This window comes from Rhyacophila brunnea, unplaced genomic scaffold, assembly GCF_057557595.1.
Source record: "Rhyacophila brunnea isolate RB1 unplaced genomic scaffold, BYU_Rbru_1.0 scaffold_22, whole genome shotgun sequence".
In the NCBI taxonomy this organism is placed as follows: domain Eukaryota; kingdom Metazoa; phylum Arthropoda; class Insecta; order Trichoptera; family Rhyacophilidae; genus Rhyacophila; species Rhyacophila brunnea.
The window spans coordinates 5,436,887-5,458,644 of record NW_028232882.1 but is presented as its reverse complement, the minus strand read 5'-3'; the positions used below and the strand labels follow the sequence as shown (position 1 = coordinate 5,458,644).

Sequence of the window (21,758 nt, the reverse complement as noted above, 5' to 3'; positions counted from 1 at the left end):
CAAACACGTAACTCAAGATACGAGTTTATAATATTTATAAAAGTATTTTATTGTGATACGAGTTTTTTCTCATTGCTTAAATCTATTATGTTGTAAAGTATGTTTTGAGATACGTGTTAGTGGAATATGTGCGTATTCAAATTCTCAATTCATTACATCAAACAACTCAAAACTGACAAAAATTGAGATACGTGTTTGTAGAAAATTAACGACGAAATGACGCAATCGTTTTATCAAAAAATTTGAAGAGTGGACTTCGAAAAATTTCAAATCCGTTTTACAATTTATTGCATTACATATACTTACTGAAATATTAAAAATAGATTGTATTTTTTCAAATATTGCCCAAAGCATAACAAAATCTCTGCAACTAACACAAAATCTTTAACATTGCTATTCAGATAGATACATACGTACCTGTATACAAAAAATAAACCACCGATTATTATGTGTCATCATTGCAGTGGCGAATGGTGGAGGTAGGCTGTTAAGATCCGACATAAACATTGCTCACTAAACTTTGTCAGTCAAACGTATTTGTGTTCATTGTTCACCTATTAATTAATATTTAATTACCACATTTAAATATCATGTTAATTATATCTAATGGCCAACTAATCCAAACGCGCCAGTCGTGGTGTCAGCACTAAATGAGTTAATCAAACAAACTTTTTAAAAATAACATTCTTTTATTTATTTTTTATTGTTCCTGTGAAAAGTCATTTTTCCTAACTTATAATACACAAATATACTGTTTGTATAATATAATATCAATATATTTAATAAATATAGTCTATAGTCTACTGCAAGAATAGTATTCATTATTATAAATAAAAAACTTAATATTTATCTAAGGTCTAATATACGATATCGTAATATAGGTACCAACCGACATTTCTAAACGGACCACATAAGCTTAATATACATTTTTTACAATTTTTTCCCCACTATGTTTGTTTAAAGAGGAACGTAATATGGGCCTCCACATGGTTGAGGTTGTATTAACAGATTTTTTTTCTTGTTTTTTAGGGCTTTAAATGGATCAGAGTGGACCGGATAAGGATGAGAGAAAGATGGATATCTTCTATAAATCTACCCGCTGCATGTACATAGCGGGAGGTGCGAGACGCGGCGATGCTCCGATGGATTTGTCGCTACCTTGTGCTTGCCACCGTGTCCGGAAACGTTTACGTATGCAGTTAGCCGTATCACACTTCACCGTGAAATGTTGTATCGTAAATATATGGCCGTATATTAAAGACCGTCCAACCTCTTTTGGTCGTATAGTAATATAAAATTCATGTCCAAATAAAACACGGTTCTTGTCAGTTTACACTTTACAGGAAGCCAGCAGCAAACAATTTTTGAAAATAGCCAATATACTGGATTATTTGTTAGGTTAGGTTATGTTTTTATTCTTTAATTCCTGAATTTTGCCAAAATCAGCCATGAAAACTGAATTAATGTTCATATTGAATTTAATAAAATTGGTGGCCGTATAGTATGCAGTCATCTCTTTCCGATAGAAAGCTCACGGCGAACTGTGCCACGGTGAAAATGTTTTACGTACAATTTACATGTAACCGCTTGCCACATGCTTCAATGTTAGGGCATGGTAGGATGAAGTAAATAAGTAGTAAAATCACACCAAAGTTTTTAATACCAGAGATGATGATGATTTTGAAACTAAAACACAGTGAAAACACATGCTGCTTTGTAAAAAAAAATCACAGTATATCTACACTTTTTCTAGGAGAAAAGCAGTGTTGGGATTATTAATGATGTAGTCATAATTTAATATCTATCAGAAAATTACTTTTAAACATTATAATCCTATTGGGTTGATAACAATACATTCATTTCAATGATTTCAATTTCAGGAATATTCCTCCCTTCAATAAAAATGTAAAAGACTTGGTTTCGATGGGTAAGTCTCTCTTCATTCCTGGAGCCAGCTCCACGGAGAAGTTATTGATCACGTGCACTATTCCCATCTTCACCTGCAGGTGTCCAAATCGCAAGCCTGAAAGAAAATATTATACAAATTTAAATATTACATTTGCTGCAATGGTCAGCCCATCAGCGTTAAAAAAAATGCATAACATCTAAGCATTACAAAAATATCTTTTGGTCTCATCTTATATTGAAGATTGGCGACCAAATTGCAGTGTACTTTCCTATCCTTGGTCATTCATATCAGATCCCTAATTTCTTGGATATTGAGCCACTCACGAAGGTTGTATAGCCAAGATAATCTCCTTCAATCGACGAATTTTCGTCGCTTGATAATGTGTAGCTATCATCGGCGAAGGACGGAGGTAGGTTGTTAAGATCCAACATAAAATAGTGCACACTAAACTTTGTCAGTCATACATGTGTATTTTATTGAACTAAGAATATAAAGTGCAGATGGTGCTGGTTAGCTTTTAAAAATCAATTAAACTATTACTTTAAAATATAGTGCCAAGTACATAATATTATGTAATTTAAAGTTTGCATTAGGCCCACATGCATAGAAGTCGACTTTACGTTAAATCAAAATAATCACGAAAGGCTACGCTGACAAAATGCAGAGATTATAATAAAATTAGCAAAGTACTCGTAATACTGCATTCCGCGGGTAAAATAGTTGTCGATTTTTAAATTTAGATTGCCGGATAAATAAAAAAATATTTTTTAATTGACATACATTCGTAAACATATGGAAAATGCTCAATATAAATAGATTTATGGTAAATTATTAAGAATGCATAATTTAACGATTGCTTAATTGAATAAACGGTACACATCGCGGATACAGTATAATAATTATCTACAGTATCTTCTCATTTATATATTTTTTATTGTCATGGCGATGAAATTCATATATTAATAGGATGGCGTCTGTTTACATTGTTCATTAAACATTAAACGCTATATGCAAGTTATTTACTGCTTAGTAATTAATAGTATTCTATGCATATATAAGTATTACTGTATTGCGTGGTATGGAAGTTATTATATAAAAAATAATTGCAAGATAAAAAGAACTTTTTATATACAACGTTTTTAAATTTTCTGTTTAATTAAACTTGTACTTGATATAAAGTAAATAAAAAACAAACAAACAAACAAAATATAGAATACTGAAATGTCGTTTTGACATTTCATTTTGATTTCCATAGTAACGCACGTATATATAAATAATTTAGTTGCTAGGACCACCCCCTTAGTAACCAATAATTGTCTTTTACTTTTTACGGATTTTTCTGAAATACTTTTCCATACAAAACAGAATTTAATTCTGCTTAAAGATGGCTAAAAGTATTAAAAGAATGCATTGGCATCGTGTTCTGATATATTCTAAAAGTTTCAAATGTCTAGCTAGTCGGGTAGTTAGTTAAAAATTGATTGGAAGATTTGTACTGGACAAACAACCACCGGAAAAACAAGAATACGAGCTAATAAAAACGTTGTAGATTACAATCGTACCAACGCAAATCCGTTTTCCTTCACCGAATGGAATGTACGCCATCTTTGGTATATTGTGCACGTTTTCAGGGCTGAATCTTTCTGGGTCATACCGATCTGGATCTGGAAAGTAGGCTGGATCACGTTGCAAGCCCTGAAAACAAAATGAAGCGTTAAAAACTGCATTTATTGAATGAATAAAATTTTTATTACTATACGAACAACATCTAAGAATACTGTTTTCAGAAATTGTGCCTATAATAAAGTACTTAATAGCGCCTGTACACATGGATGGAATTACTGTCGACAATTTATTGTACACGTAAAAGTGCCGACTGTCTCTCCAATCTCATTCTTCAAGAGTAAGCGAGACGCGAGGTTGTCATTTTATACTACTATCCGACAGATCGTATTGAAATTCGGCTCATTGAAATGTTCAAAATGAGTAGTTCGTTTTTTTACCGGCATGTTCGCCCCTATCGCTCTACTGCGCAGACGCAGATCGAAAATAATTTTATTGTCGCATTGGAAATTTGGAGCCTTCCAATCTTGTTTGATTTAAAGCGCTTTGACACGGTCCAAGTACGATCCAAGTACACTTGGACCGAGTGCCATCCAAGTGACAGCTTCATACCAATTATTTCTATCCAAGCTACTTGGACCGCGTCCTACTCATCCAAGTCAGCTTGGATAGGAATAATTAGTATGAAGCTGTCACTTGGATGGCACTCGGTCCAAGTGTACTTGGATCGTACTTGGACCGTGTCAACGCGGCTTTATTATGCACGCAATCTTGCCAACTGCAGGACGATACATGTTTCCCCATACATTTTCTTACTATGCACAATACATCCGTGCACGTGTAAACGGGGTATTATACATTTAAAATGACTTGACCGTTGGCTCTTTGGCCATTTGGCTCGGCCGCCCGCTTGCGACGCACTCATTGGGTATACGGATAGCGCCTCTGTGTGATTCAATTGTAATTTATCAATGTATGAATAATATCTACTATTTTAATTTTGATTTATGAATTGATTTATACAGTTACCTGGATTTTGTATATTTAAAGTATTAAAATAAAACACTGAACGTAAGAGTTGGATTATACAACACGTAAATCATTCAAGATGTTATCCAAATCGAATTTTGCGTTTTCCAAAGTTCAACCACTATACAAAGATAATATTTCGAGTATTTTTTTTTTTGATAAACAATACTTATATTGTTATATTAGTTAAACTATTACAATATAGCGCGTGGCGACTAGGGATTGCAATACCGAATTAATATATAAATACCGGTATTTCGGAATTTCTTATTGAATACCGGTATCAATACCAGTATTCGTCAAAACATATTATAGAAAAAAAAATAAGTACCTATCAATGAATAGAACTAGTATTATCTATTTGAAATACTATTTTATAGCAACCAAAAGTACCTACCTACATTTACTATATTGACTTTGTATAGATCATACTGGCATACATACATCGCTGCGAGACGTGGACCCTAGACACGAGAGATGTCCAAAAGCTAAGAGTCGCACAGCGAGGCATAGAGAGGTGTATGTTGTGCATCACGCGAAAGGACCGTAAGAGAAACGAATGGGTTAGGAAGCAGACAGGAGTACGCGATGTAATAGACGTTGCCAAACAGCTGAAATGGAGATGGGCAGGGCACATTGCTCGCCGAAAGGACGGCCGCTGGACAACTGCCGTCATCCAGTGGTACCCAAGGGGCACAAAACGGCCACAGGGTCGCCCTAAAAACCGCTGGATTGACGAACTGGTAAAGTTCGGCGGAAATACGTGGCAGCGAACGACACAGGATCGAGAGAGTTGGAAGAAGCTTGGGGAGGCCTTCATCCAGCAGTGGATTGACCCCGGGTGATGATGATGATGATAGATCATACTATATTAGAAATGCTAATTTTTTACAAATACAATAAGTTTGGGTGCAGGAAAATCTCTCTCAAATTCAACGTTTGTTGGATGTACTATCAATTTTGGATCAATAGTAAGTTAGAGAAAAATTGGAAATATTTACTACGAATATTTTCTTTTTCGAAATGTCAATTCATCGCGGCAAGTAAGTATATATTTTAAGGAATTTTATTTAAATATTATTTAACTTTTGTTGGTTTCAGTCAGTGTATTTGGATTTGTCCGCGTAAAACTTAGTACAATAATTAATAGTAGTAAGTACCTAATGAAAAAAATAACATTAAATTCATTTTTGAAAAACATAAACGTGCAATCTTAATAGCGAAAATACCGGTTTTTTGGATTTTTGAAACCGGTATTACGGTATTGAAAAATAATTTAATACCGGTTTTGAAATACCGGTATTGCAATCACTAGTGGCGACAAATAATAATATTAGATATGCAAGTTGCATATATTATTATATAGACCAAAAGTTAAATTTAATTTCAATTTCATTATTTTTAACATATTGTGTACATTACAAATTATAAGTTTAAGACGTTCACAACATGACATTTAGAAACAAAGAAATATAAAATACGAGGGTGGGTCAATAAGTCCTTAGAAAAGCCGACAGGTGGCGCGACTAGTACTGCAAGCGGTTTGTTTTCATGCAGCGGCACTACCGATTCAGTATGCTGCGAAGTTTCAATCAGATTGGTCGGGTTGTTGTGTGTTTCTCGTACATTTAAAAAAAAAATTGCTTGTGGAAAATGGAAAAATGGAAAATGGAGAAAATTGAGTTTAGAGTTGTTATTAAACATTTTAATATAAAAGGGTTAACATCAAAGGAAATAAAAAATGAGTTGGATTTAGTTCACGGCATATCTGCTCCTTCACTTGCAACTATTTATAACTGGTTAAATGAATTTAAACGTGGTCGTACATCAACAAAGGATGAACCACGCTCAGGACGTCCTGTAGAGGTGACTACACCAGAAATGATCAATAAAATCCACGATATGGTGTTAAGTGACCGAAGATTAAAGTTAAGTGAGATAATTGAGGTTACAGGGATCTCAAAAGGTAGCGTCATTTCTATTTTACATGACAAATTGGGCATGAAAAATATTTCTGCAAGATGGGTGCCGCGTTTGCTCACAGTCGACAATAAACGCAATAGGGTGGTGGCCTCTAAAGCCCTGTTGTCGCTCATGCAACGCAATCCGGATGAATTTTTTCGTCGCTTTGTGACTGTAGATGAAACATGGATACACCACTATACTCCCGAGACGAAAGAACAGTCAAAGCAGTGGATTGCGAAGGCAAACCATGTCCAAAGAAGGCGAAAACCGTAAAATCAGCTGGTAAGGTTATGGCTACTGTATTCTGGGATGCACGTGAAATTATTTTCGTTGACTATTTGGAAAAAGGAAAAACAATAACAGGGGATTATTATGCATCTTTATTGGACCAGCTAAAAAACGAAATTGAAGAAAAACGGCCTCATTTAAACAGGAAAAAAATCCTCTTTCATCAGGACAATGCCCGTGTTCACACATGTTTACGATCAATGGCTAAAATTGAAGAATTAAAGTTCGAATTGGTCGACCACCCACCGTATTCGCCAGATTTAGCCCCCAGTGACTTTTTCCTTTTCCCAAACTTAAAAAAATGGCTAAGTGGACAACGTTTTTTTTCAAATGAAGAAGTCATCGATCGGACAAATGCTTATTTTGAGGACCTTCCGAAAACTTATTTTTCTGACGGTTTAAAAAAAATTGAGAAACGTCTAACCAAGTGTATTGAGCTCCAAGGAAATTATGTTGAGAAATAAAAAAAAAATACAAAAATAAAACCTGTTTTAATGCTTTTTTCTAAGGAATTATTGACCCACCCTCGTAGTATGACATAAAAAAGAGATAGATCAGTATAGAGATAGATAGTATGTTATTAAACAGTAGAAATGTATAAATACAAAAAATATAAATTAGATAGGTACAAGGAAGTACACCGGATGAGTTAAGCAGACCCTATTTTAAGAATTTATGAAACAACGTCCACCTATACTCATCCTCACGTAGGTGGAATATATCAACACCCGAAGCAATTTCGTTGAACATAGTTATCGCCCTCCCAATTGGTATTACCAGTGGCAGGTTGGTTCTGCATCTTGGGAGAATAAACAATTGATGGTCTCTATTATTTCTAAGATAGTTATCAGGGACACGAGGGAAAGTTAATTCATATTATACGTCAGCTTGTTGAAAGTCATTAGTCCATAGCATAATGTTCATTTAGATCATTAAGTGACGTCCCGAAGGGTAAACAGATTATGCTTGGGGTGACATAAATGACGGAAAGAGAATAATATGACCTTGGTCAAAATGTAATTGTAAGATATTTTTGGCCCGCGGCGCTAACGTAGTGTACCTGCTTTCAGCTTCATTAAATAGGCAAGTAATTAAAAAAATATATCGCGTTTGTCAATTCAAGAGAATACAGAAGACATAATAAAATGCACTAGGTATGTATGTAATGAAATTACATACAATTCGACACTAATAAAAGAGGTCAGCATTTCAATTCTCGACTTCGCTTGGAGACGTCACTTAATTTGTCCAACATTTAACATTTCTACCCAATACAACTTTGTTTTAATTACAAACAATTAAAAAAATATATGGTTTGGATTATGTATATCTCGAAATATTTTTTATTGTAAACACTTAAGTAGGTAATATTTTTTTAACTTTTAAAATTAAGGTTTATTTTGAAGTTTTAAAATTTATTTAACTGCCATTTTTTTTCTGGAAAAAGTATAATATACTATCGTTACCTCAATACTACAACTAGATAACGTGATTGAAATGTTTTTGAGAAAGCTATTGAATATTATGATTCTACATTTCGTTCTCTACAAAATGATAAAACTAGGTAAGTCAGAAGTTAATGGGAACTGTATTAATTTTATGTTTGAAGATATTAGATAAATTTAAACCATTAATGCATTAGAATCATTAGATAAATAAAAAATATATCTGCAATATTTTTTCATACAATTGAACATTATTTAATTGTTCCCAATTAAACAAGTACAATTTTCAATTTTTATTTGAAATAATAAAGTTTAAATTAAAGAATAACCAAATCAGAGTTATCTAGTTGCAGTATTGAGGTGACGATATGCAATAAACCCACCCTAGTCTTTGATAACGATCAATACCAGTTGTGTTCGTTTCTGATCAGTTTAGTTCTAATGGATTTAAATTCAAATTCCATCAAGTACCTTCGGTCGATAGTATTAATAAATCTTTCAATTCAATCTCATTTTCAATTCAGTTCAATCAGAATCAGATGAGAAAAATATTAAACTGTTCCTGGTCGTTATTAACCCACTGGTATATAAAATAATGATTTTTGATCAATCTACTTTCATCGGCTTTCACTTAAAAGTCGCCCAATTAATATTCTTTACGCATAGCGTTTAGATAAAATAACTTTGGTTTGTGCCGTTTATACTAGACTATGTGCATCATGGCCCCCATATCCGGAAGCTCCAGGCCAGGATTTTTGGATGCCCCCCCTACCTATCGCTAAGGTGAAGGGCAGTGTGATTTTTTACATTAGTGTTCCCCAAATGATATTCCGCGGAGTCCCAAGGTTCTTTGAGGTCAAATTAAGGGTTGTGTATTTATAGCGATTTTTGTATTTTTAAATTTGATTTATTGAGTTGTCGCCACTCAGCATCATATTATGAAGCACTAATCGCCACCCTATTTATGGTGGTCAAGTAACATGCGACCCTTTGACATACCTATTGGATAAACGGCCATTTTTATGGTGAGGAAACACATTAAAAATAATTATAAAATAAAATTCTACACATGAATTATCATTTAACTATATCAATCTTCATATCAAATCAAATTGCATCGCACATCATGTAAATATTTTTTAAATTATAATAGCGCCGCAGGCGACTTTTTTTATTATTACAGCAAATTTGTGGTGTATATATACCTCACTTAACTAGCCACGCCGGGCACCCAGGCTAGTGCCCTGTCAGCCCCCCCCGTTGTGGGGGCCATGATGTGCATAAAAGAATACATGGAACGCTAACGGAATACAATAATATAATAATGTAAAAAATTACCAATAAAGGAATGTATACATTAGTTCCTTTCTCAATTACAATATCTGTTCCAGGCAATTTGTAGTTTTGATTACATCTCCTGTCTAAAAATGGCAGCGCTGGATATTTGCGAATAGTTTCTGGAAAAAAAAGATTGCAAATACATGGGTAAATGAACAGTATAAGTCGAAAAGTACCTACTGTTGATTTTTGAGGATTCAAATGGATGTAAGGATTGCAGAAACCGTGCATGCCATTGGAAAAGACTAATGCTTGAAATATCATTGGTGAAGAAGACACTGTATTTAGATATTATTATATAATACTATGTAGGGGATCGTCACTGTATATCGGTGATTCCAAACCAGGTGTCGCGGGCACCGTTGCCAATTTAGCGCGTTTCTTGCCATATTTAGCATTTTTCAATAGGCATCTAGCTTTCAAAAAATGCCTCTGGTTTGTGGCGTTTTTACTAGCGTTTTTTGATGCCTCAAACCGATTTAAATATGTTAAAAAAACGCTAGATATTTAGTTTATTTGTTTTCATACGCATAACATTTCTGACTATCAGATACTTAATGCAGGTAGGTCGGTACCTATTTTAGTGAGATATAAAGCACGATGAAACAATTTCATGCATTACATATTTAAGGCTATACTTCAGTTGAGGCATGGTCTAAAAAGATCGTGACTAGGCGATGCGTGGATTGTGCAAATGACGCGAGCCGAACGAAATATAATTTGTCATAAAAATTCAACATGCGTCCTTTTAATGTTATGTTTATTATTATATTCGTAATAATAATAATAATACATTCATTGACATGTTTTCTTTTTCAAGTACATGCGGAACGTTTTTTAGTCATCTTTACACGATTTAAGAATATATTCCTCCGACGCCATCACAAAACAAATTGACGTGCTCACACCTCACTGTCAGTCTCCGATTGTCGACGACTGCGAAATTTCGTTCCACATACTGTTGAAAATTATTTTCCGTTTCACTTATGTACGCTCTTAATGTTTTTGTATATTATTCCAAATTTCTGTGTAAGTATATAAAATAATAATTTAACAATTATTCATCTAAAAGGTATGTCTGTCTTACAAGAAAGAAGCTCTCGTCTTCAAACATAAAACCAAACTTGAATGCCGTTGACACAATATAGGTAGGTATATGTTGTTAATTTTGTGGTTTTTACACGTATCAGCATTTTTTCGATTTTTGCATTTTTTTCGATACGCGAAATCAAAGGTATTAGCTTCGTTCTTAGCAGAATAAGTAACTAGATAGTCTAACGAAACTAGCGTTTTTCATGCCAAAAAGCTTGTCTTCATACCCCGCCTGGCATGTTTTTGTCAACTACAGTTGACAGTACTGGTCGAGGGGAAGGGGACCAAACCAGGATGTAACGACGTTTTTCCGACTTATACGCGGCGTAAATATGAACTCTGCCATTCTTGGTGATGTTGGCTTGTGTGTCTCTGATAATTACCTTAGGAATTGAGGGCATCCGTTGTTTCTTCTCCAATATGCAGAACTAACCTGCCATTAGTGATGCCAATTGGGAGGGCAATAGTCATGTTTAATAAAATCGCTTCGGATATTGATATATTCCATCTACGTGAGAATGAGCATAGGTGGACGTTGTTTTATAAATTCTTAAAATAGTCTGTCTGTGTCTAAGTGTCTGCTTAACACATCCGGTGTACTTTCTTGTACTTATCTAATTAATATTTTTGTATTCACACTTTTTAACTGATTAATAACTTAATACTGATCAATGCTTTTTTTTACAACGTTTTTCATAGCTCGTATACTTATTTGTCCGGTGGTTCTTTGTCCGGTACAAATCTTGCGATCGATTTTTAACTAACTTCCCGACTAGCTTGACATTTGAAACTTTTAGAATATATCAGAACACGATGCCAATGCATTTTTTTAATACTTTTAGCCATCTTTAAATAGAATTGAATTCATTTTCAGTTAATTCTGTTTTGTATGAAAAGTTATTTCGACACCATTATTGGTTGATAGAGGTCTGGGGTCCTAACAACTAAATTATTGATATATACGTGCGTTACTAAGGAAATCAATATGACGTCATGTCAAGGAATCATTTTTTTGATCGTTTAAGCTAGTCAAGTCAAGTTTATATGGTTCAACAGAAAATTTAAAAACGTTGTAAGTATATAAAAAGTTCTTTTTATCTTGTAATTATTATGTAATACTGTTTTAATAATATTTCTTTGTTTCTAAATGTCATGTTGTGAACGTCGTAAATAAATAATTTGTAATGTTCACTTTATGTAAAAATAAATAAAATTTGAAAAATTTGAAAATTTGCCAATAATATTAATAATTATAATAATTGTTGTTTATTACCTGAAAATATCATATCAAGATATTTCATATCGTTGATGGCGTCATACGTAATTTTTCCATCATGTTTTTGTAATGTTTCTGTAATATCCTTACGAAGACGAGTCTGTAAACAAACATAAAAAACAGCAATAATAATTCATTGGTTAATAATGTACATAAGTATTTGTATTTGTTATAATATATATATTTTTATAACTTATTCTAAACTTAGAATAAATTGAATGATGTAATAAATTGTTACTTTTGCAACAAGCTGAATAAATTTGCATTTTGAAAATAAGTAATAATAAAATAAATTGTTATCGGATAAATTAAGAAATTTAATTTGCTAAGGTAAAAGGGCGTAAGCGCCGCAGTACGTGAAACATGAGTTCGTGTAACATTTAATCAAATGACGAGTTCTTCGTTGAACATTTCACCGTGGAGTATATTTGTACGTAAAAATATTATTTATACAGTACTTTTTGGTTTATTCATTCAGCAGATATTACATTGCAGTTTGATTGCAAATATAACAAATATTACATATATTTTCTATTGTTAATAAACAGAAAACAATCAGTAACGCTTTTGTAGCACCGCTGCAGGGTGAGTAAGGGTTGGTCACGGCGGCAGATCCCTTGAGGCTGTACCACAAGGGTACAAAGTTTTAATATATAAACCTCTATAATGCTATAATACATTATTATGATTATTGGCATTACGTCGCTGTAGGATTGGTTTGTCGAACAGACCAAATGTCAAATGTTCAGGAGACGAAAAACAAATTTGATTATCCCATATTTAAATACATGAAGGTACTTAAATTATCGTTTTTACAGCATATGAATGCTGTATTTATTGCAAATCAATTCAAAGAAAAGGATGGTTCTGGTCCATTTAGCTACAAAAAATCATTCTGCATTAAAAGGTCAATTTCGACAAAAACGGATGTTCGACAAACCAATCCTATAGCGACGATTAGGCAATAAATTATAACTGGAAGGAAACTTATTTGGACAGACGTGCATAGAGGCAGATGCTGGAAGACGCCAAGAGCCACGGTTGTAGCTTCAGGAAGAAGAAACATATTATCATATTTTATGATAGTTGGTTAAAATATCTTATTATGACAGTAACGATTCGGTACCTGCAATTCCTGATTTTTCGCCAACTCATACATCGTAAGACTGAGAGATGTTGAAGATGTCTCGAAACCAGCAACCATAAACACGTAGCAGTGGGCTACAAAGTCATCTCCATCCAGAACTAAAATCCAATAAAATGTAAACAGGTAAATATTATATTAATTTTTATAATTATTATGTCAATCAAATTATTATTTTTCTTTTGGTTTTCTTTGTTTAACTGTCAACACTTCCTCTCACCAATGTTCCACGCGTGCATACTTTGATAAATAAATTTATTGTTTTCAACCTCCACCCAGAAATTTTGTAGAAAGTAGTAAGCCATATTGATTCGGATCAGATAATAATATTGTGTTGTGAATTCATAGTAAGACTGTATGATTACGTTGAAATCGTCAAAGATACGCAAGATGAAACATGGGATTGGGAATTTCTTTACAAGGCCTGAAAAAAACTAACTATTAATGTGAATGAGAAAATATTTGTCACGCGTGTAATCTCCGCAATATGCGTGATAGTAAGATAAAAGACATGATTAAAGGAGTTAGGTTTTAAGACGTGAAGCCGGTAAATTTTAGTTTGACGGTTGCTTTTAAAGAAAACACTACAAGTATGTATAGGTAAATCATTCTACAGTGGCACCATAGGCGATTCGCGCGTGTATTGAATTGCTTGTGACAATGCCTGTTTCAATGCTAGCAAACAATACCACTACAACTGCAAGCCGCATTTGCCGTACCCATGGTGCCACTGTAAAACGATTTACCTATACGTATTTCTGAAATATATAGTTTTTGCATGAAATATAAAGTTATTGGTCGATATGTTTAGTTAATTTAGTAGAAAAGATTGTTAACTGTATTGTGTTTAAATTTGGTAGCGATACTGAAAAGCAAGATGACAGTATGACGTTTCATAGGTAAGTTAATAACACTATTGAGGTTCTTCTGTGGGTTGTACGTAAAAAAAACGGCCGCATATAGTCGGACAATACCCTTTCTCTTTAGTATTATTTCTCTGAGGTTACATATATGTCAAAAGACATGGACAGCATGCACCATTTAGTTATAATTATGGATAGAAATACTTAATCTACATAATTATTCATTTTAATAATTTATCCATTAGATACTTACCAAACTTCTTATCGGTGTCCTCGTCTAGCCCTCCATTCTTCCTGATCTCCATAGCCAGGTCGATGTAGTCGTGTCGGATCAACCCTGACTTCTCTCGCGCGTGCACCGTCGCCCAGATGATTTTCCTGATCATGTCATAGCTGCTCTCCGATGCATACTTCAAAGCTATCACTTTGACCACTTCTGGGGCAAAGAACAGAAGGATGTTTTTCAGAGCTGTCTTCTTGCTTATGTCAAAAGCCTGGAATTGAGAAAATTATATAAATTGGTTATTTATCTAGTGTAGCCAACATTTTCCTGAAGTGAGTAGTCAACATGATGAAGACTTCCTTGCATTACCAAAAAACTGGTCATGCCCTCACCGAAGCTCACAAGCGCCACGTTCCAGAAGAATCCTGATTTATTCATGTTAATTCATGTCCGTTGGAGAGATCCATGGTAACCAAAAAAATGTGTACACTTTGACAATCATACTTACGGGACTAGTAGTCGGATTTTGTTGTATCTTCAGTATTGTATTGACAGCATAATATTAATAAGTAACTACCAGTGACGTCCTGTGAGGGTAGGGAGGGTATGCGTTGCATAAGGTGGCACATTATAAAAGGTGGCGGATGAAGGAACAAATACAAATATTACAACTTTTGAGAGTAGTGGCGGTTTTTCATGAAGCATACGATGCGGTCGCGTAATGTATCGAAATTTTGGTTTAAAAATTGATCGATGCATAAAAATACTAACTATTGTTGTATTGTAATACCAATTGTAATAGATTTTATAATAGTGGTTTATTGCACTGGCAATATTCTCACAAGAGTATCTCTAAACCTGACACGCCACAGACCTCCACGTATCTTAAACCACCACTGTTTGAGAGTATGTTCGTGGAAATGCTCTAACTTTCAGTAAATGTTGTGAATGGCAATTTAAAAATTGTTGGTGTATTTGTCTGTTTAAGATAACCGAAAATAAATAATAAAATATGTACTTAAATTGGTAGGTACCTAAAAAAATTGCTGACAATTTGAAACTAAAAATGACAGGGGTGGAATACTAAGTCTGCTTAAGGGCGGCACTTTGCCTAGAGACGTCACTGGTAACTACTTAACTAGACTGCGGCTTCTATATCGAGACATACACGTCTCCGCGGTCGTTTCTGGAAGTAAAACTGTTGCAATACCGCATGCTAAAGGCGCGTGGCCTAATACTGTAATCGCATACAGCGCCATGACGTAATCTCAATATAATATATTGCCTCCACTGGAGGGGATGGTTAGTTCACAGTTTTAACGTGTGAACTAGAAGCTCTTGTTTGACAGTAGAAAGCGCACTGTACAATATGTATTTTTTAACGCGAGTAGGTTTTCATTAAATAATGAATTTATAATTTATAATACGACCGATCAAAGAGCAACACATCCATGGACCCAATTTAGTAAAAGTTATCCAATACATTTTGTGTCTACCAGGAAAGTCCGCAGCAGTTTTGGAGCGTGTTTGCTCGATCATTTGAATATTTTACATTTGAACGGATCACTACTGTACTTGCGCTACTATACTGCAAATTGAACTTCTGCATTACGTGCAACTTTTTAAAGAGAAACTTAAAAAAATTCATTACAGCGAGAAATACGACTGGCACAATAAAAAAATAAAAAATTTTAATCTCTGCTGCAGCAGACCTTCTGCATTCTTCTTTTGTACATACCTACTTTTAATAATAAAACAATTTTTGGTGGTTAAATTTGTTTCTTTGTCCTATCTCCCATTCCTGTCCTGATTTAGAGTTTCTAATTATGACAAACCTATAATTGGTAACATATTTATTTAAGTATTCATATTTCATTTTATTCAAATATATAAACAATGATTTTAAATGTGACCTTCGAAGCTTGTAACGATGTCTTTTTTCCCGGTTTTTTTCTGGTTTTCGCGGTATCCAGCCTTCAATTAATAGAGAAACGTCGAATAGTAAATATTTTTGATGGTGCCCTCTTAAAAAGGAGATTTGATCGAATGTCGAATAACACATAACTGTTTGAATACTTCGATATCCAGCCAGGGCGATACACAATTTTATTGTTGTTTTTATTTAATAAAACGCAATTTTTTTGTAGTACTTATTCCACTTTTAATCAATAGATTAGGACCGGCTTCGTCCGCCTCAGAGGGACATTTTCAACTGAATACATTTTTTTAAAACGATATAGGTACATAAATAATTATCCGCCCAATAATACCTTCCCAATAACAGATTAATTTAAAACTAATGAGGTTGGACATTAATATTTCATACTACGTCAGGGGCATTAAACAAATTATTTTAAATATTAACAAACCACAAAATATGAAACAATCTACACTTACAATAACATTAATATCAACAAATAATTTTGATTAGTCAAAATTTACTTAAAAAATGTATTCAGTTGAAAATGTCCCTCTGAGGCGGACGAAACCGGCCCTAATCTATTGATTAAAAGTATAATAAGTACTACAAACAAATTGCAATTTATTAAATAAAAATAACAATACAATGCAGTTCCACCATGAATTGACAGTTAACAAACTAAAAGACAATTTTACTTAGTGTTGGTACATTTAAGAAACGGTTCTTAAACTTTTAAAATAATATTAAACCTTCAAAAATATAAAATATCGATTAAAAAAATGCTTGCTTACTGCTTTGTTTATATGGACAATATCTGAATCTTCGGTTAAAGCCTTTGCGTCTAGTCCAAAGGCACAAGATGCTATTGAATTGGATGTCAGTTTGACCATCTCTGTCTTCATTTCGATGGGATCACCTGCAAACAATGACATGATAAATTTTAAGGATCTTATTTTTAAAGTTTAAGGTAATTACTATTTATTATTTTGACACTCATATTGATTTCCATAGTAACGCACGTATATATTAATAATTTAGTTGCTAGGACCCCAGACCTAGCAACCAATAATAGTGGATTGGATTACGGATTTCTTCCGAATTAACTTTTCATACAAAACAGAATTAACTGAAAATGAATTAAATTCTACTTAAAGATGGCTAAAAGAATTTAAAAAAATGCATTGGCATCGTGTTCTGATATATTCTAAAAGTTTCAAAGCTAGTCGGGAAGTTAGTTATAAATCGATTGCAAAATTTGTACTGGACAAACAACCACCGGACAATTAAGAATAGGAGTTAATAAAAACGTTGTAATAAAATAGTCAGTAAGTAAGTACTCATGTTTAAATTTAAAAAGAGAATATATAGACTATAAAAATTATTTATCCGATTTACTCAAATAACATATTATGAACAAATTTACCATTTTATATGATGAATTTAATTAAAAACGTTAATATTTTAATATTAATATTAATACTAGGAACTTGGTGGAATTTGAATTTAAATTTTAATGGATTTAACTTTTGTACTATTCCATTTGAGTCGATTTTTGCGACCCGGGTTTCGCCTTTTGGCATCTTCAGGCACTATGTACGTACACTCACCAAGAGGCAAATATACACTGACAACGAATACAATTAACTCTAACTTATATAGGAAATCAATATAATAAAGTAGGTAAAAACTTTATTACGTACTTTTAAGTCAAAGATCGCAATATTTTTTTTTTACAAACAAATTATGAATAGTTGAAGTGTTTGTAAAAAACCTCCTACCTAATCAATAATAATACACTCGATAAGCATATTTAAACCGTCAAAACCTAATAGTAGATCATTAGTAATTTAAACATTTAAAAAACATCGATACTCATATAGCTGTAAAGCGTAGAGGTTGGTTATTTATTATGAAATAAAAATGATAGATTTTTACGATTGTCTTGTTTATTTATATGACAAAAAATATCCAAATTTGAAATAATACAAATTTAAAAACACGATTATGCATGGAGTGTAGTAAAATGAAACGCAGCTCTAAGAGACTTTAACACCCACGTATTTTATGTTAAATCGAATGGAGGTTTTGTACATAATATATTATAAATTACCACTGTTTGCCAATATTTTGAGATTTTCAATGCTCATTTTGCAGCAATCGTTGACGATGTCTGCCATTTTCTTAATCCTGAATCCGGAAAATGTCGGATTTAGCTTGGTGCGGTAGTGCCACCATCCGGGATTTTTTAAACCAAACAACCTGAAATGAATACCGAGTAGAAATAAAGTAACAAATCAATTATCATTATTAAGGCGAATGCTCGAGCTTAAGTCTAGAATTTTTAAGTGATATTTTAAAAAAATGTTATTTTAATTTCTGTCTGAAATATTTTATTCATCAGAGATAGAATTTCTAAGTAAACCAGGAAACGTAATAGGTGTAGGTATAAAGAGTTTATTATTATTACTATAAGGTAGTTAGTTACTAGTAGGTAAGTGTAAAAATATATCATCACCATTTCATTTATTCAAATTTCAACAGACATTTTTAATATTTAGATTTTATGATAAGAGTTTTAAAATTTTAACGTTTTATAATTATTGAATGAAAATCGAAAAAATATTTATTTTTAAAATATAAAAATATACCAATCTATCTTTTCAAAAAAATCATATCCATTAGACGTTTTATATTCCAAAAAAGTACTCAAAAACCGCCGATATTTTTATATTTACTGTAGTTTCCATTAAGTGCCTCATTACCTCATTATGATCAGAAGATTAAGGCTAATTTGCACTCGTACAAGTGTTTTCATTTAAGTTACCGGACAAGAACCGAAAAAGTTGTGTGAAAACAGTTTCCAATAATTCGGTAAGTATACATGTGTATACTTAAATAAATAGTAAGTATTATTATTTTATTTAAATAGTGGTAACTATTTAATATTAAGAACAAGTTAAAAATGACCACTGGGAAGTAATAAAAAACTTAACGGTAAGTATAAAAATCAGTGTCAGTATAATTTATATGAAAATGTTTAAGTATATCAATTCTATGTGACTACTCACCCTTTTGCGGCCAGAGGATCCTTATCTATATTTGGGGCAAACACCCTGTCTGTAAAATTGTTGAAGTCCTTTATTAGTACGCTCTTGATGAGGTCTAAGTCTCTTATCAGTATTGAGGGTTTGTCAAATGAGTAAAAACCCACATACGGCTGATCTGGATTGTCCCTACATTACAAAAAAGATCTAAGTATGTAATATGGTTAGGTTAGATAATGATGTAAATATTACACTTTCGTGTCATGGTCGATGCCATAAAATGACAGCTTTAGATGGTCATTTTACAGCTATAGTTACATTCTAGTTACAGTTAGACTCTTATGCTGTTCATCTATCTATCACAAATGCCTGCAATCTCATTTTGGATCGTTCCCTGGAGTCGTTGTCAAAATATTTTAATTCATATTTTTCACGGACATCAAAACTTTCACCGATCTTCGACTGAGTCATTTGTTGACACTGTTTGTTAACCGGGTCTCACATACAAACTCGTCTCGACTCTAACGTGTTGAATTTGTCGATGTGATTTTAATAGCATTTACAAAGCTCATGTAACTAAATGTACCGCCGCACACCGCATGATTGCAACTTTTTAGTTTGAAAATAAACAGCTGGTTTCACATGAAACAAATTTCATCTCAAAATATCGCACTTTGTCATTAATTTTGCCTTGCCGTGTGACGTCACTATGAATGTCGCAGGTGGCGCCCAGTTTTGATTTATGACTATATCTCAGTCGGACGATTTTTAATGTGCGACTGGGCTAAGATATCGTCTCAATGGCAATGAGCCGGACATGTCGTTCGGGAAACTTTATCGCAAAAAAATCAAAATCTACTTAGTGTAACATGGCAAGGAAATGTGCATGTTGGGCATACCGCGGAAAGATCACGTAAGAAATTAATGGATAAGGAGGCTGAAAAAAGAACATGGTGTCACAGAGGTTGCCAATCTGATGAGATGGCAATGAGCAGGATAACTGGACAACCGCTGACAAACTGCTGTTATACAGTGGTAACGAACGGGTACTAGGTGACCACATGATCGATCTAAAACCATCTGGATCAATGAACAAGTTCGGCAGAAATTCATGAAAATTAAGAACTAGGGACCATGAATGGTGGAAGAAGTTATGAGGGGCTTATTCAGTAGTGGATCAAGCCCACTTGATGATAATGACGATGCTCATGACATAATAATTCAAAGCGAGGACACAATGCAATAAATAAATAAAATGTGATTTTCTCAAAGCCTGGATATTTCTCTAATTGTTTTCACTGCTACTACAATATACTACTGCCATTGGGATTCATGGCATGTAATTGTGTTAAAAATTAAAATTAAATGAAAGAAAGAGAGTTTTATCATCTTGTGGAGTATTGATATTGGAGAAATCTTGGTTTTGATATAAATCGTAAGGAATATAATGATAAGCTAATTCAAGGTTGTTACGACGAGAATAAAAAGACAACATACTTGTACATATTTGCGAGGTACTGCCCGATAGAATTCTTCATGGTGACAGCATTGTACAAATTACCAAAGAATACTCTCGGCTTGATGAAGTAGACACCTTTCTTCTCCCAATAGTTGAAGTTCCTCGTCAGGTAGAGGTAAACAGACAGCAAGGCCGATGCCAGCAGAATTACAAACTCAACAATCATTTTCACTGCGGTCAAGTATGTATTATCTCAGCGCAATGGGTACCTGAAAAAAAATATAAACACTCACTTAGGAATTACTCTAGTAGAAAAAAATGCTCACTGAACCAATAGATGCGATTATGACTATATAAAAAATATTTACTGAGGTGTGATTATGATCACACCACAAATTAATTGAAACTGATTAGGTTACTGATAATGTCGCGAGGAAAAAACCGGTATTGGTATGTTTTATAAATTAATGTTGTCGAAAAGTTACGACAAATAAAAATATTTAAGAAACATACATTTATCATTTAAAATATAAATAATAAAAATAAAAATATCGACAGTAGAAAAGCAAAAGGAATTAACCCGCAGTTTTTTCAAAATAGGTTTATTTGATAATAACGTTGTACACTACTAAATACGGTAATCGGAAAAAAACAGAATATGATATAACAGCACACGAATAAACAGAACATGAAGAAACGGAACAGTGACAAAACAGAATAGCCAGTGAAAAAATAAATCATTCATTTTTGTCGGATCTATTTATTAAATAAATTCTTATAAAACTTCAGTTTACAAAAAATATTTAATTTAATATATATAATCACTGCATGTTGGACACTTGATGTGAAAACCTCAATTTATCCACTCGATTTTAATAATCATGCACAACTCCACAGAATCAATTATTAAACTCATTATTTCGTTGCACCTAGTTACCCAAATATTTTAAATATATTTGATTAATTAAGACGAGACCTAGCTTGCCAGCAACACCGAGTTGAGTCCCGTTTAATTGAGGCTTTCCATCGATAACGAATGCAGAAATTATATTTGATTTTTTACGGCGTATTGAAAACCTGTGATATTAAAAATCTATATCTATATTTACATAATATAGAGATACGACAATTTCAATAGTAGTTATTGTTATATTTTTCCTGAATTGTCATAGTTGTGTCGCTAGATTTCAAAATCAGCC

The 21,758-nt window shown here is 33.2% G+C and overlaps 1 protein-coding gene across 2 annotated transcripts in view; it reads right to left on the bottom strand.

The window, feature by feature from the left end:
* Window positions 1–1,637: 1,637 nt before the first annotated feature.
* Window positions 1,638–21,758, bottom strand: part of LOC147069960 (cytochrome P450 6j1-like) — a 35,283-nt gene continuing 15,162 nt past the window's right edge. For both annotated transcript variants that reach the window (XM_085949621.1, XM_085949622.1), the window contains 10 exons: window positions 20,598–20,828; window positions 19,125–19,289; window positions 18,167–18,315; window positions 16,848–16,972; window positions 14,166–14,406; window positions 13,032–13,150; window positions 11,903–12,005; window positions 9,538–9,656; window positions 3,472–3,604; window positions 1,638–2,023 (listed from right to left, as the gene is read on the bottom strand). In XM_085949621.1, coding sequence (XP_085805747.1) covers window positions 1,857–2,023; window positions 3,472–3,604; window positions 9,538–9,656; window positions 11,903–12,005; window positions 13,032–13,150; window positions 14,166–14,406; window positions 16,848–16,972; window positions 18,167–18,315; window positions 19,125–19,289; window positions 20,598–20,785 — 1,509 coding nt within the window. In that variant the 5' untranslated portion in view covers window positions 20,786–20,828 and the 3' untranslated portion in view covers window positions 1,638–1,856. The remainder of the gene's footprint in view (window positions 2,024–3,471; window positions 3,605–9,537; window positions 9,657–11,902; window positions 12,006–13,031; window positions 13,151–14,165; window positions 14,407–16,847; window positions 16,973–18,166; window positions 18,316–19,124; window positions 19,290–20,597; window positions 20,829–21,758) is intronic.